Source organism: Cynoglossus semilaevis, chromosome 8 (assembly GCF_000523025.1).
Source record: "Cynoglossus semilaevis isolate Cse_v1.0 chromosome 8, Cse_v1.0, whole genome shotgun sequence".
NCBI lineage: Eukaryota > Metazoa > Chordata > Actinopteri > Pleuronectiformes > Cynoglossidae > Cynoglossus > Cynoglossus semilaevis.
In genome coordinates this window covers 18,599,175-18,614,350 of record NC_024314.1, presented here as the reverse complement: position 1 = coordinate 18,614,350, position 15,176 = coordinate 18,599,175, and the positions used below count along the sequence as shown (strand labels likewise).

Sequence of the window (15,176 nt, the reverse complement as noted above, 5' to 3'; positions counted from 1 at the left end):
GGAAGACCAACATGATGACAGAGAACATGTAAACAATGCCATAAATATTGTTAATGCTGATGTCAAAGCAGGCCAGCTTCACGATAGAGTAATTATCGCAGTAGACTTTGTCAATGGTGTTGCCACACAGCTGCAGGGGGGCACTCAGCACCAGCATGGCCACGGTCGCCAACACGCTGTACAGCCACACAAAGGCCACGAGTAAGGAGACTCTTCCACTCGTCATGAGTCTTTTGTACTGCAACGGGAAACAGATGGCCAGGTACTTATCATACGACATCACACCTAAGGTAAAAAACTCAACACTGCCATAGAAATGAATAGTATAGATCTGCAGGAAGCAGAAGAAGGTGGAGATGTTGTGAACGTTGGACAGGATGTAAAAGAGCAGAGCTGGAAACAGACCTGTGGATCCATACAGTTCATTCACAAACAGGCTGCACAGGAACAGGTACATAGGTTCATGGAGACTCCTGTTCATACAGATGACAACAATCAACAGCAGGTTGGAGACAATGATCAACACATACAGACACAGAATCAACAGGAAGATCAGGTATTTGAAGAGTCCAGGGTCAGAATAAGCTGTAAGGATAAAGAAGGACACTTGAGAGGAGTTTGACATTGTCTTCATTTTCTTCCTCATCCTCTTCATTCACTTACTGAGGGAAACCGCTCACATACAACACATCTGGCTATAAATCCTATCTTGTTTAGCATAAAGCACAGGTTATTCACACACGCACACAGACAAACAGTCTGTGGAGAAAGTGTGTACACTTCTTTTTAATGGGAAACTGTCGATGACGCCTACATCTGCACACACACGCACGCACGCACACACACACACACACAGAGTTTTATTTCTAGGATTATACCCTAATGTAAGGTACCCTTGTGACATTCCGTTGTGTTTATCACACATAAATACATGAATATGTTCAGGTACTCAGTAGTAGTAAAACTAATTACAATTTATTTATATTTATATTTATATTTATATTTATATTTATATTTATATTTATATTTATATTTATATTTATATTATTAGAGTAAAAACAGTTTTAAAGGCATTGTTTCTTCGTCTATGACCTGGCAACCCAACGGCGCGTCGCTGCAGCCTGATGACGTAAGACCCTCCCTGGGGCGTCGACCTCGGCTTTAGCTGTTGTGCGGGAGGTGTTAGCTGACCATTTAACAATAAGGTGTAAATAAAGTATTTATTTATGAATATGTAATAAGAAAATGTTTGAGGAAGTACCTCAACGACGCCGTCAAATACGTCAAGTTAATAAGTTTTAATACGTTTTTCAAAACAACGCCACGTAAATGTTAATGAGGAAAGTTTGGAGACTAACTGAAGGAGCTACAGGTGTGTTCGTGTTCTATACCTAAGTATTATTATTATATTTATATATTGTGTTTACTCAATGTTAATTTTGGTTAAATTTTAAGTGTTTCTGCTGCTGCGGTCGACAATGAGGGTGAAAAAACAGGACAAAGTAAAAACAACGCCAGCCATTTCTCCGGGGAAGTCAGGTAGGGCCACCGGAAACACGGGCAGAGTATAAATATACTGTGTATGTTTAAATATAAATAAGAAAATATCAACACTATAGCAAGAGAAAACAAAACTAACAATTTAAAGGAGAATAAAAGGTTTACAGTGCCAAGATGCCAATAAAGATAATATTTATAAGAAGGAAATAAAAGGTAATAAAAATGTAATTCAGACATTAAAGATATGCATGTTTACACAATACACACACATTTTATTTTATGTTCTTTATTGTCATTGTAATATGGGGATACAACGAAACCTCTGCTTTTAATCCATCACCGTGGAACAATGTCTGAAAAAAATAGATTTTAACAAGTACTACCAAAGTGCCTTATGTATGTAGAATTATGTATTCTGTAGTACATAGGTTCTGAATTTTGATCATGTATTCATTACAACTACACTGATGTATAGTAGGGAGTCCATTTGAATATTTTAAGAAGTTGCCAATACCAAACATGAGCTGATCTTTGTATATGTTACAAGCTGTGGGTCTGTTTACCACTGAATGACTGTCGTGGACTGAAGTTAGGCTCTATTTGAGTCTTGCGGTATTTTCTGGGAAGTCTGTTAACAGTTGGGGCTGGAATTCAACGTAGTGTCACTACTTCTGTTCACAGTAGTTAAAGATAGAGCCACAGATCCAAGTGTCTAAGCTTAAGGTCAGTCTAACAGGTCATGAGTCAAGCAGTAAGGCCTTACTGAGTCGCTGCTTTTGGTTGAGTTCTGGTCAGATGTGGTCCAGGATAATGGACTTAAGTTTATGACTGTTATTGTCCTTATACAAGCCGAGGTATTCATCACAGAAATAGGACCTCAACTGGAACAGTAGGGCTCCTACAGGGTTTCCCTTTGATTGCACGAGCACAGCTTTATAAAAGGTATAATTATTCTAATTGTTATTGTGATCTCCACTTTATGTTATTTTTTCAATGTCCAGGAGAAACTAGATTTTACCTGCAGAAGAGTAAAAAATGAATGAGTGAATGGTTTAATAAGTTAATCAATTCATTATTTAGCCATAGAAACCAGAAAATACAATACATATTTATACATATATATAAATGATTGATCAACATAAAACTTTATTACTTTAAAATGTAATTTACATCACATTATCTCTGTTTTGCCTTTTTTTTTTGTTTGCAGTTTTTATGTCTGGACATTATTCACACACAGCTCCCTGCCTCAAAGGATTGTTTTTTTTTGCCCTTTATCAGTGAATAGAACAGATTAAAACCCCAAACCTTCACATTTTTGTGCCAAACAGCAGGTTTTTGTAAATGATACGTATCTTGGACAGTTGGAGACCATAGACCATAGGGTTGATGAGGGGCTGACACGTGAGCCAGTATATTGACAGAATGATCCTTGCAGTGGTGGGTAAATGACTCAGGTCAAACCTGCTCTGAACGATCTCAAAGAAGGCTCCACAGGAGAAGTTGAACAACGAGGCCAGATGAGGAAGGCAAGTGTTTAAGGCCTTTTGCCTGGCGTGTTTGGATCCAGACAAACAGACCTTCAGAATCCGCATGTAGGTGTAAAGGACCAGCAGGATGAGGCTGAAGATGACGGTGAACATGTGAGTCAGGCCAAAGATGTTGTTGACGGTGGTGTCGGAGCAGGCTAATCTGACGATGTAGAAGTTGTCGCAGTAAATTTTGTTAATGACATTGCTGCAGAGCTGCAGAGGAGCAGTCAGACCGTACACAATGAGGATGTTGTTCAGGAATGGATAAATCCAGCATAGGGCAATTAGACCGAGGGTCTTAGAGGACGTCATGCGTGTGTTGTACTGCAAAGGGTGACAGATGGCCAGGTAACGGTCGTAAGACATCATAGCCAAGGTAAAGAACTCCACACCGCCGTAGGAGTAGAGGCAGAAAACCTGCAGCAGGCAGTAGGATGCAGAGACAGTGTTGACATCAGCAAGAATCTGGATAAGTAAGAGTGGAAACAAAGATGTGGCTCCATACAGTTCACCAACAAACAGGCTGCACAGAAACAGGTACATAGGTTCATGTAGACTCCTGTTCATACAGATGACAACAATCAACAGCACGTTGGAGACAATGATGGAAACATAAAAAATAAAGACCAACATAAAATACAGGTATTTTAGGATTCCTGTATCACTGTAGCCTCCTAGGGTGAAATAAGACACCTGAGTGGAGTTTAACAGGATCTTCATCGTCTCTGCTGTACAGCAACAACAGTCACACACAGAAACACATTTCAGATGATAGAAAACACACATCCAGGTTCGTGTCACTCACTCAAAAGGTGTGCATTTGTTTTTGTTGTTGTTTCTTTCTTCAGCGAAAACTAACAATGATTGTGTAGCAAAAGCATTTCTAACTGTTTAAGCTTTGTATTAAAAAAAATCTATATCAGGATTGCGCAGCATAGGACACATAAGTTATTCTTTTAGAACTTTCCTACACATTAACTCATTGAAATAGTAGGTTTAAATTAATTTAAATATGAAAACACCTAAATATTATAATTTCTGTTCGCTACATATTCTCATGCTAATCAACAGTCATCACGGACACACATCTACACGTGGATAACACACACTGTCACTGTCACACACTGGGACTGTGACTGAACACACACTACCCTGCTGCTGCCTTTAACTGTCACCTGCTGGATGACATGCCCACTCTGTGACCTCACAGTCACGTGACACTCTGACCGACGGTGCTGTTATTGTATTTTTGTAATGTTCAGTTGCCGATGTGGCTCTCCGATGGGATGATGATGTCAGTAGTGACCTGTAGGTCAAGTGACTTGGAGACCTGTTGTGGATAATACTATGGACCAACAACAGTGGTTATAGTTGGTTGCCTAGATTCTCTGGTGTTTGTTGTAGACATTCATTAGTTTTGTTAGATGTCTCTCTGTATTTTACAGCTTGTTTATATAATGATGCTGCAGCTGGAAGAGATGAGTGTGAAGAAAAATCACAGCTTAAATAAATGGTCAGACTGTAGTGCTGTCTTTGTGGCTTTTATTACTTTGAAACAATTTAAATAAACTGTGCTTTTCCTGTTGGCAATACAATGGAAGAGTGGTTAGTGCTTTTGTAAGTGTTCAATCCCCAGCCCTAACTGCCTTCTGCCTTCTGTGTAAGTGAGCAAACACCTATTTAAACCAGTAAAACTAAACATATTAAAAACTATGAAAAGGGAAAAAATGTCATGAAACAATGATGACAAATGGTTGTATCTTTGGTAACAGAATTCTTTTTTCAGTACAATCAATGCAAACTAGCAGAAAATCTAAGCCATCTTGAGAAGTGAGACATCAGCTCATCAAAGAAGAAACACATTCACCACGATGTGTGGTTTAAGCCGAGACCAGACTTTTACACAGGTTTCTTATCTTGGACAAGTTCAGACCATAGAGCAGAGGATTCAGCAGTGGCTGACATGTCAGCCAGTACAGAGACAGGAAAATCCTCATCATGTTGGAGAGATTTTTCATATCAAACCTGCTCTGCATGATTTCAAAACAGGCCCCACAGGAGAAGTTGATGAGTGAGGCCAGGTGAGGAGAGCAGGTGTTGAGAGCCTTCTGTCTGCTCTGTTTACAGCCAGAGAAACAGATCTTCAGAATTTTCACGTATGAGAAGAAGATCAGGACAAGAGGACAGAAGATGGAGCAGCACGTCACAAACAAGCCGTAGATGTTGTTGCTAGTTGTGTCTTCACACGACAGCTTTACAATGGAGTAGTTGTCACAGTATACCTTTTTGATGATGTTCCCACACAACGTTAGGGAGTTACTGAGAGAGGTCATCACTAGACACAGCAGCAGAGGGCAGAACCATGTGACCCCAATGAGAGTGAAGATTCGGTTTATTGTCATCTGCGTGTGGTACTGCAAAGGGCGGCAGATGGCCAGGTACCGGTCGTAGGACATGACGGCCAAGATCAAATACTCTGCGCCACCGTATGAATACAAACAGAAGTTCTGCAGAAAGCAGAAGGCGGAGGACACATTGTGAACGTCGGCGAGAATGTGGAGCAGCAAAAGTGGAAACAAACCTGTGCTTCCCCACAGTTCATTCATAAACAGGCTGCATAGGAACAGGTACATAGGTTCATGTAGACTCCTGTTCATACAGATGACAACAATCAACAGCAGGTTGGAGACAATGATGGAAACATATAAACACAGAACAAACACAAAGATCACATATTTGACCAGGCCCAGGTCACAGTAGGCAGCCAGAGTAAAATATGACACCTGAGAGGAGTTCACCAGCATCTTTATAATCCCACAGACCCACAGAAGCTCAAACACTGCAACATACTCACACTACAGTTAGAAATATATTAATAATAGTCAGAACACATAAAGAAGAAAATCAATCTCAAATCTGTTTATATGATTACTTTTTAGAGAAAATTAAGTTCTTAGTTTCTCATTTAAACAACACCAGAAACACTCATTAAGACAAACACTGAACCAGTTAAAGCTGTCATTAATCCCATGAATCTGCAATTAGGAAAGATCAGAGCCTCAAACTACAGAAGAGCAGATTATAATCCAGCAGTATTTGTACACTATTTACCAAATGTCAAACTGCTGATGAAAAACTACATAAATTGAGCGAAATCGGTTAAAAATTAGAGTCAGTGTTTTCACCTCTTTAGAAATTAACAACACATGAATTACAGCTGAGGAAAATTAAAGGACATGTGACATCATCATGATCATGCTCAGATTCCTGACTGATCTGATCTGCTGCTGCTCTCACTCTTAGTGTCACTGCTTAGTGGGTGGTCCACACCAGCCTGACATCACACCGGGGGAGGGACTTTAATTGTACATTTTTTACTTTTACATATGTTATATTTATTTTTAAGTTATTTACAGAGTTGTTTCTTTTTCATTCATCGTTTCACTTGTTTTTTTAACATGTTCTTAGGCGCTGGAGATGAAAAATGACAAATTAAATTATTGTGTAGCAGCAGCAGCTGTGTGCAAACATAACATTTCTAAATTGGGAGGAAACAGTTGTATGAAGTAGTGATGTACATGATGTGCTCCAAGATTGCACTAGTTTAATTTAATCTAGACTTTTCCACCGGCCTGACAACAGAACTGTGAACTGTTTCTCTCCACGTTTCTTTAATGAACACAAACTCGGCCTCTCTAAGGTTGTGTCTGGGCTGGATGTGGCCCTTGGCCTACAGTTTGGATAGGCAGGGTGCAGCAAGGTGTGAAGGCCCGTGTGGGTTTAAGGGTTTTTTTTCCAGGACAGAGAGATACACACCTGGATCTGAAACACCTTTTTGTGTCCTTCTGTGAGTGAGTCAGTGCAACAAGTTAGTACAAAGTACATGCTGTGTTCTTTTTTTATATTAGGGTGTAAGAAAATATTGAAATATTGCAATATTTTGCTTCACGTTATTAGCTTTTTTTTTAACAATTAACAGGCAAATATTCATGGTGTTGGTCCATTTTATTTCTTCTCTAGTGATTCCAACTGTAGATCCCTGTTCCAACTTTAGTAACCTGATGTTAAGATGTAGCAGCATTGTGTGTTTACTATGCTGACAGTTTTCCTACAGTTAAATTGTTATAAAAAAAACTCAACATCAATGTGCCTATAATATCGTACTATTATTGCCCCGTATTGTTATACTTATCATATCAGCAGATTTGTGCCCATACACACCCCTAATTTTTAAATAAACTTAATGACAGTTCCATCAATAAACACCAAGTGTGTACATTTTCTCTCAATCACTGTCAGCATCACCACGTCAACCATGTAGCTCCGCCCACAATAACTGTATTGGATAAAGAATAGGCAACGTCCCAGTCATGTCATGACTTTACAGCTACATAAATGAATGAAACAATGTGGTTGAGGTTCAGAGATGGACATGATGCAGTGAAGGAGGGAATTTGATAAAGACGGTATCAGCTATGGTTTTTTACCTGTTTTAAATATGTGTGCTGAGGTTTACATTACTAAGCTGTAACATTACTAAAATATAAATGTATTTGTAATTTACTGCTTCACTGTGTGTAGAACAGTATCTCACTCCTGTGACATTGGCAGATCTGACTGCAGCCTGGATCTTTAACACATCACAAAGTTTCATCTGATCAGGTGTCAGTTAGGTTGTGACACATCCTAATATTGCAGACGACATATACCGATATCACTTATGATATGTCATAAGTGATATCGGTATATGTCGTTTAAAAACCAAACAAATTATCGCATTGTTATTGAACATTTGCAGCTATAGAAAAATTTCCAGTAGTAACTGGGAATGAAAGTGATGAAGATGATGTTGAACTCCTCTCAGGTGTCACATTTCACTCTGGCTGCCTACTCTGACACCGGACTCTTCAAACACCTGATCTTCCTGTTGATTCTGTGTCTGTATGTGTTGATCATTGTCTCCAACCTGCTGTTGATTGTTGTCATCTGTATGAACAGGAGTCTACATGAACCTACGTATGTACCTTTTCCTGTGCAGCCTGTTTGTGAATGAACTGTGGGGAAGCACAGCTCTGTTTCCACTCCTACTGATCCAGGTGCTCACTGATGTTCACACCATCTCCACTGAATTCTGTTTCCTGCAGATCTACTGTATCTATACTTATGCCACCATTGAGTTTTTTTGCCTCGCCGTCATGTCCTACGACCGCTACCTGGCCATCTGTTGCCCGCTGCAGTATAATGTACACATGACAAGTAAGAAGGTAGCTCTTCTTATCGCTCTGACCTGGCTGATTCCCCTCATTACAGTAGTTGTCATTGTCATGTTGACTGTGACTCTACCTCTGTGTGGAAATGTCATCTACAAAGTTTACTGTGGAAACTGGGCCATTGCCAAGCTGGCGTGTGTCAACACTAGAGTCAACAACATCTTTGGACTGCTCTACATGTTCGTCTCTGTTGTTCTGCCACTTATTCTCATCCTCTTCACCTACATGAGGATTTTAAAGATCTGTTTCTCTGGCTGTAAACAGACCAGACAGAAGGCTCTCAGCACCTGCTCTCCTCACCTGGCCTCACTCATCAACTTCTTCTTTGGCTGCTGCTTCCAAATTGTACAGAGTAGGTTTGACATGAGCAGCGTTCCTAATATTGTAAACATCTTATTGTCACTGTATTTCCTCACATGTCAGCCTCTCTTCACCCCTGTTCTCTATGGCCTTAAAATGTCGAAAATCTTCACCATCTGTAAACGTCTGCTGTGTGGTCTAAATAAGTAAATAAGTAAAGACCTTAACCCTAGCGAGGATTTCCTGATGTCACTCTTCTTCTTTACTGTGACTGCAGAATGACAAAAAAGGTGGTGTAGATTTGTATTAGTCTAAGGTGGCTTTTTAATCATGGGTATATTTACAATAAAGTTTGAAGAATAGGCACATTCCCTGAGGCTCTGCTGCATTAGGAGTTGCCCCTCAGTACAGTAAACATCCATTCCCATTATAACACTACTCTGAACCAATGGAGTAAAAAAATGTAATGATAAAATCTGTGACCAGTGACATCACAGGGCTCTAAACTGTGCAGTGTCGGATGATTTTTCAGTTAATGCAGTTAACACCAAGGAGTTTAAGTATGGACATAAAAAATACCTCACTCTGTGTTGACTAGCTAAGGTGACACCATTCATTGCAGCAGGGAGAGATCCCTCCTGTGTGTCCTTAATTTTATTTATTTATTTATGTATTTCTAAATTCATGATAAAAAATAGTGGGCTGAAGAAAATAAAAATAACAGACAAAAACAATCTTTTCTTTTTTTAGTTTTACTTAATGTTATTAATGCCTCTGTGCCTGCACAGCTGACAAGATGCACAATTAAAGAGCAGAATCTGCCAAATAATACAGTTCATATTTTGGACGAATACGTCATGTTTTCTGATGACAGTTTTATATGAAACACTAAAGCTGGGAATGACGTACCGTATGTGACATACATGTTCAGAGTAAATAAATATACTGTAAAATAGTTTACAGATTACGAGTCGGCCTTAGGAAGTTGCAGTAATTAAACCTCATGTATTCTTCTTCTTGGGTTTATAAGTTTTAAATGTCACTGTCCACATATGCCCATGCCTTATGTTTGGCTGCAAGCAATACATCCACTATGGGGCAGTGATGAGTTCAGTGTTAATTTCAAGGCAATTAGTTTCTCATTACAAACATGTTGAAGGTAGAGGTGGTGATGATGTTTCTGCGCAGAAAGATGTCCAAACAGAGACAGAGGAGACAGTGGTGGTCTGAGTGGACATTAGAGACAGAGGAGACAGTGGTGGTCTGAGTGGACATTATAGACAGATTGGCATGTGGCCGGAGAATTGTTCCCCACAGTTTGAACATTTCTGTTTTTTCTTTCATTTTCTTTGTCTGCCTTACTCACCTCATGAGGCAGCCTATGACGGTTGCAAAGATCTGCACTGTAGATTTCCCCATTGTGGGACAAATTAGGGACTCAATAATAATAATAACAATTATTATTATTATTATTTTCTTTTCTGGTATCAGTAGTACACAACATTGTCCCCACTTTCTGAAAAAACACAAATAATGCACATTACAAATGCAGACAGGACAGATTTCCTTTGACCCTGCCTGAAATAGGCCTACAGCTGCTTATCATGGTATGGGCTTCATTTTTTTATAAGTTAAAAAATAAGTTTCATCAATAATTACAACACACACTAACACACAACTCTGTATTTGTTAAATCTATCAAACAACAAGCCTGACCTTCTGAACACATTAACAGTGGTGGCGTCTATGAATAGTGAATGTTAAGGAAAAATCAGTTCAGACAGTGGTGGTTCAACAGTTTAATTTGTTTTTTTGTTTTTTTTTCCAAATAAATCATTAGTTTAGCCATAGTCATGTGATGATGTCGATAGACCAAACACTTTCATACAGTACATAGTTCTCATGTCATACATTTTCCTTCAGTGCAAAATTTGCAAAAATGTATTATCCCAAACAACTGACCAAGATGTTTGACTTTAAAATAGAATCAGTTGCTGCTGATAGTTTTGCATCAGCAGATAAACTTATATTTTTTCAAAAAAAAAAAGGTGAGAGAAATTGTTGTGACAATAGTCGTTAGACGGAAATTAGCTTAATGGTTGAGTGTGAACTTGGCTGAGAATTAGACCTGAATTATTCACACTATCTTGAGTTGTGACGCAGGTAAATGTTCCTGATCTTGGACAGTTTGAGTCCGTACATCAGAGGGTTGAACAGTGGCTGACAGGTGAGGAAATATGAAGACAAGAACACTCTCAGAATATTAGGGACATTGCTCATGTCAAACCTGCTCTGTAACACTTCAAAACAAACTCCAAAGGAGAAGTTGATGAGTGAGGCCAGGTGAGGAGAGCAGGTGCTGAGAGCCTTCTGTCTGGTCTGTTTACTGCCAGAGAAACAGACTTTAAAAATCTTCACATATGTGACTAAGATCAGGACCAGAGGGATCCCAATACTCACCAAGGTATAGAGAAGTCCATAGATGTTGTTGATCCTGGTGTCAGAACATGACAATTTGACCACAGAGAAGTTGTCACAGTAAACTTTGTGGATAATGTTTCCACACAGATGCAGACGTAAAGTCAAGGAGATCAGTACAACTATGGTGAGAAGAGGAAACAACCAGGTCAGAGCCACGAGAGCGGCCACTCTTTTAGTTGTCATGTGTGTGTTGTACTGCAGAGGGTGACAGATAGCATGGTAGCGGTCATAAGACATGGCAGTTAAATTCAAATATCCAACACATACATAAGAGTACAGACAGTAGATCTGCAGGAAACAGAAAGGAAAATAAACAACATGGACATTAGAGAGAACCTGGATGAGTAAGAGTGGAAACAAACCTGTGGCTCCATACAGTTCATTCACAAACAGGCTGCACAGGAACAGGTACATAGGTTCATGTAGACTCCTGTTCATACAGATGACAACAATCAACAGCAGGTTGGAGACAATGATCAATACATACAGACACAGAAGAGACACAAAGACCAGATATTTAAACAGACCAATGTCCACATATGCAGCTAATTTAAAATAAGACACATGGGTGGAATTCATCCTCTTCATGTTAGTCATCACAACAAGAACAAGATCATGGTTCAGAAGGTTAGCCACATGGTTAACAGTGTGAGTCAGAGTTGCTGATATAATAAAACACAGTGATGATCACTGACGTCATCACCACTGGGTTCAACCCTCCTGGTATTTTATTTACTGGTTTGTTTGTGTTGTAGTGGTGTGGATATTTTAGTCTGTTATTTAATGTATTTATCTAATTTCTTTTGAACCCTGATGTGAATCCTGGTTTTACTGTTTTACCTCCTGAATACTTCTAGTTATTGTGTTTTTGAAAATCAGTTTTCTTCTCTTAATAATAAAAAGAAACATAGCACATTCATGTTCTACTGCAAAGGTGGCCACCCTGGGCAGTTCCACTGGAACAGACTAACGTTAAAAGAAAATCACTGTAAATTTTAAAAATGTTTTCAAGACCTGGACATAATTGGCTTTGCAAAAATGTCATTTTATTTTTTATTCAAAACAAAAAATATTTAGTGCAAATAAACATGTGGGTCACATGACTTGTGCATCATGTGATCTTCCTTTTCTCACCCTTAACTTCACTGCTTCTTCTCAGTAGGCGTGGATGTTGGTTTCTAGACTGGTGTTAAAATAAGACCTGGACACTTTGGTCCAGTGTGTGAGTGTGTGGCTGTGTTTTTGTGTGAATCAACTACTGATGTTAGCTGTTGTGATGTGGCTCAGGTTGAACTAATGAAGGAAAGTTTATTTTGTTAAAAAATATTGTTTAGAAACGAGGTTGAATATTTATGTTGATCTGTGTGGCTGTTCTCCTGTGGAACCTGGAACTTCTTCTTAGTTGGTACTTTTTTGGTATATTTCTCTTTGTAGTGCTTTCATTATTCTGTGTAATGCTACATGTATGTATTGACATACATGGTAGAGTTAGATACAGATTACACTTTATTTTTATGTTGTATATTCTCTATTGAGTTTTAACCTTCATGTACTTGTGTTAAATATAGTGCTTAAATGTTGTGTTTTTGACATTTACATTTGGCTTAGAGCAGGTGCAGAAGAGAAGAAGGTCAGTCCTCTGGACACAGGTGTCTGTACAGTATGTGTGTTAGTGTTGGTGAGTGTGTGCGGAGCAGAGACACACAAAGCTGTGTTTTGCTGTCATAAACCTGTAAAGTGTTTTTTTCTGTGAAGGTTGAGGGTTCACTGGGGGGGCGATGATGGAGACACAGGTGAATTCCTCTCAGGTCTTGTACATCACTCTGGCAGCCTATTCTGAGCGCACACACATTAGCTACATCATCTTTCTGTTGATCCTCTGTCTGTATGTGTTGATCATTGTCTCCAACCTGCTGTTGATTGTTGTCATCTGTATGAACAGGAGTCTACATGAACCTATGTACCTGTTCCTGTGCAGCCTGTTTATGAATGAACTGTATGGAGCCACAGCTTTGTTTCCATTTCTGCTGCTCCACCTCCTCTCTGACCTTCACCTGGTCTATGTTCCTCTCTGCTTCCTGCAGATTTTTTCCATCTACGTTTACGGCAGTGTTGAGTTCACTAACTTGGCCATCATGTCGTACGACCGTTACCTGGCCATCTGTCACCCCCTACAGTATAACACACTCATGACTCGCAGAAAAGTCATCCTCCTGGTTGCAGGGATATGGTTTCCACCTGCTGCAGCCGTGTTGGTGACGACGTGTCTGACGTCGTCTCTGCGCCTCTGCAGAGATGTGATTGAAAAGGTGTACTGTGACAATTACACGGTCATTAAACTGTCCTGCGGTGACACTAGGGTCAATAATGTTTATGAGCTGATTGCGTGTTTGTTCACTGTCTTTGCTCCCATGTCCGTCATTGTCTTCTCTTACGTAAAGATTTTTAAAGTCTGTTTCTCTGGCAGTAAACAGAGCAGACAGAAGGCTCTCAGCACCTGCTCTCCTCAGCTGGCCTCACTCATCAACTTCTCCTTTGGAGTTTGTTTTGAAGTGTTCCAAAGCAGGTTTGACATGAGCAATGTCCCTAATATTCTGAGAGTGTTCTTGTCTTCATATTTCCTCACCTGTCAGCCACTGTTCAACCCTGTGATGTATGGACTCATACTGCCCAAAATACGTCACCTGTGTAAACACATGCTGCTCAGGAAGTGTGGGACAGTCGGTGGGTTCAAACAGGTCCTGTAACAGTCACACAACAGTATTTAACTACTGATGCTTTCAGCCTTCCATTAGTGCAATAACGAACAATCTTTAAATAAATAAATTACATAATCGAATCGTGGATGAATCAACTGCATGTTAGAAGTTTTAATTATTGTATTTGATTGTACTTTGTTATATTTGTTGCTTTGACAGCACAGACGTAGCTCAGCTCCCTGCTCGTGGACTTTATTCCCATATGGTTAAAGGTCATATTTAAAATCATAAATTGAAACTTACTTTAAGGTAATGCTTTAATTGTAAATTTATACCAACATTTTAAAATATTTTATAAATGACTCTGTTAGATAACATTCATATACTGTAAGTACTGACTTTTCTATTTTCTTTTTCTTTTTTAACAAAGCGTTTTGACCTGATCTGACCACCAGAGGCTGCTCATTATCTCTTTAAAACTCATTTAAACAAGTCACCCTAATTTTATTGGCCATCAGAAGATTATAAAGATGTTTAAATAATGAACTCAATCTGTGTTTGGGCCATTTTAAGATTAATCTCGACGGTATGTGTGGAAAGAAACAATATACTAACACTCTCTCTCTCTTTCTCTATCTCTTTTTTAAACGTATAAATTGTGTATATTGTATATATGTCATATTGTTGAATATTAATTATTTTATAAGTATCTAGTATATACAGATATTTTGGTGTGTGTGTGTGTTTACACCAAATATTATTAATTAGACATTAAAAGCAACATTGCTTCAGTTCACGAGGCATTTGACATAGTATTGTTGAGATAGTTTATTAAGTAAAGAGAAGAATCAAAGTTGTCAGTGGTCGTTTTTGCTGCCGGAAATCCACATACAAATTTGTCTTTGTCTCCATCTGTTGGTCATGAGAAAGACTTGTAACCGTATTTGTAATTCATAATAATTCACAATAGCATTTACACCTCTGGCCAGTGAGTAATGAATGTAGTCATTCCTTCACATATGGACACATTGTAATGCATTATTTTAAAATGCTACTAATCCTATAAAACTGTTTTTCTACAAAATGTCTCTTCCCCCAAGACAATACAATTATAAGTCAGTACTTTTTGTTTCATGTTGACACAATCTTTTTTTAATTCAAAGAAATAATAAATAGTTTGTATAAGGTGTCCCTTCCCTTCCTTATGGGATAACATAGTTCATTAAACAACAGATACATTTTTAGTGTTTTATTTAATGGATCATTTTTAAGTCGTTCTAGTTTCTTCTTTCTGTATTATTTTTCAAAATTCAAACAGATATTACAAATTTTGCATTTTTTTTGACCAGTACTGCAGACTTTGAGGACCGATTTTCATTTGTCTTAAAAGATGA

The 15,176-nt window shown here is 38.7% G+C and overlaps 6 protein-coding genes and 1 pseudogene across 6 annotated transcripts in view; 3 read left to right on the top strand and 4 right to left on the bottom strand.

The window, feature by feature from the left end:
* LOC103382655 (olfactory receptor 142-like) overlaps nt 1–655 on the bottom strand; it is a 960-nt gene extending 305 nt beyond the window's left edge. The window contains exon 1 of the mRNA XM_008315512.2: nt 1–655. This exon is cut by the window's left edge and continues 305 nt beyond it. Within this exon, the coding sequence (XP_008313734.2) occupies nt 1–655 (655 nt within the window).
* A 469-nt stretch (nt 656–1,124) lies between these two features.
* The window catches only part of LOC103382622 (olfactory receptor 2A12-like), a 46,239-nt gene continuing 32,187 nt past the window's right edge, over nt 1,125–15,176 (top strand). Inside the window, exons 1-2 of the mRNA XM_025058196.1 lie at nt 1,125–1,129; nt 1,456–1,539. Coding sequence (XP_024913964.1) covers nt 1,125–1,129; nt 1,456–1,539 — 89 coding nt within the window. The remainder of the gene's footprint in view (nt 1,130–1,455; nt 1,540–15,176) is intronic.
* LOC103382654 (olfactory receptor 4D1-like) lies at nt 2,743–3,841 on the bottom strand. Its single transcript, XM_008315511.3, has one exon. The coding sequence runs from the start codon at nt 3,816–3,818 to the stop codon at nt 2,811–2,813; it is 1,008 nt and encodes a 335-aa protein (XP_008313733.2). The 5' UTR covers nt 3,819–3,841; the 3' UTR covers nt 2,743–2,810.
* LOC112487418 (olfactory receptor 10C1-like) lies at nt 4,889–7,701 on the bottom strand. Its single transcript, XM_025058129.1, has one exon. The coding sequence runs from the start codon at nt 5,834–5,836 to the stop codon at nt 4,913–4,915; it is 924 nt and encodes a 307-aa protein (XP_024913897.1). The 5' UTR covers nt 5,837–7,701; the 3' UTR covers nt 4,889–4,912.
* Nucleotides 7,806–9,299, top strand: LOC112487412 (olfactory receptor 10J4-like; annotated as a pseudogene).
* Nucleotides 9,300–11,709, bottom strand: LOC112487415 (olfactory receptor 1F12-like). Its single transcript, XM_025058126.1, has one exon. It carries the CDS (start codon nt 11,678–11,680, stop codon nt 10,745–10,747), a length of 936 nt encoding a protein of 311 aa, XP_024913894.1. The 5' UTR covers nt 11,681–11,709; the 3' UTR covers nt 9,300–10,744.
* Nucleotides 12,788–15,081, top strand: LOC112487409 (olfactory receptor 10J4-like). Its single transcript, XM_025058122.1, has one exon. The coding sequence runs from the start codon at nt 12,862–12,864 to the stop codon at nt 13,828–13,830; it is 969 nt and encodes a 322-aa protein (XP_024913890.1). The 5' UTR covers nt 12,788–12,861; the 3' UTR covers nt 13,831–15,081.

Excerpts from the sequence above, each read along its gene's own strand:
- LOC103382654 (XM_008315511.3), bottom strand. The coding sequence starts at position 3,818 with ATGTGTGTTTTCTATCATCTGAAATGTGTTTCTGTGTGTGACTGTTGT.
- LOC112487418 (XM_025058129.1), bottom strand. The coding sequence starts at position 5,836 with ATGCTGGTGAACTCCTCTCAGGTGTCATATTTTACTCTGGCTGCCTAC.
- LOC112487415 (XM_025058126.1), bottom strand. The coding sequence starts at position 11,680 with ATGACTAACATGAAGAGGATGAATTCCACCCATGTGTCTTATTTTAAA.
- LOC112487409 (XM_025058122.1), top strand. The coding sequence starts at position 12,862 with ATGATGGAGACACAGGTGAATTCCTCTCAGGTCTTGTACATCACTCTG.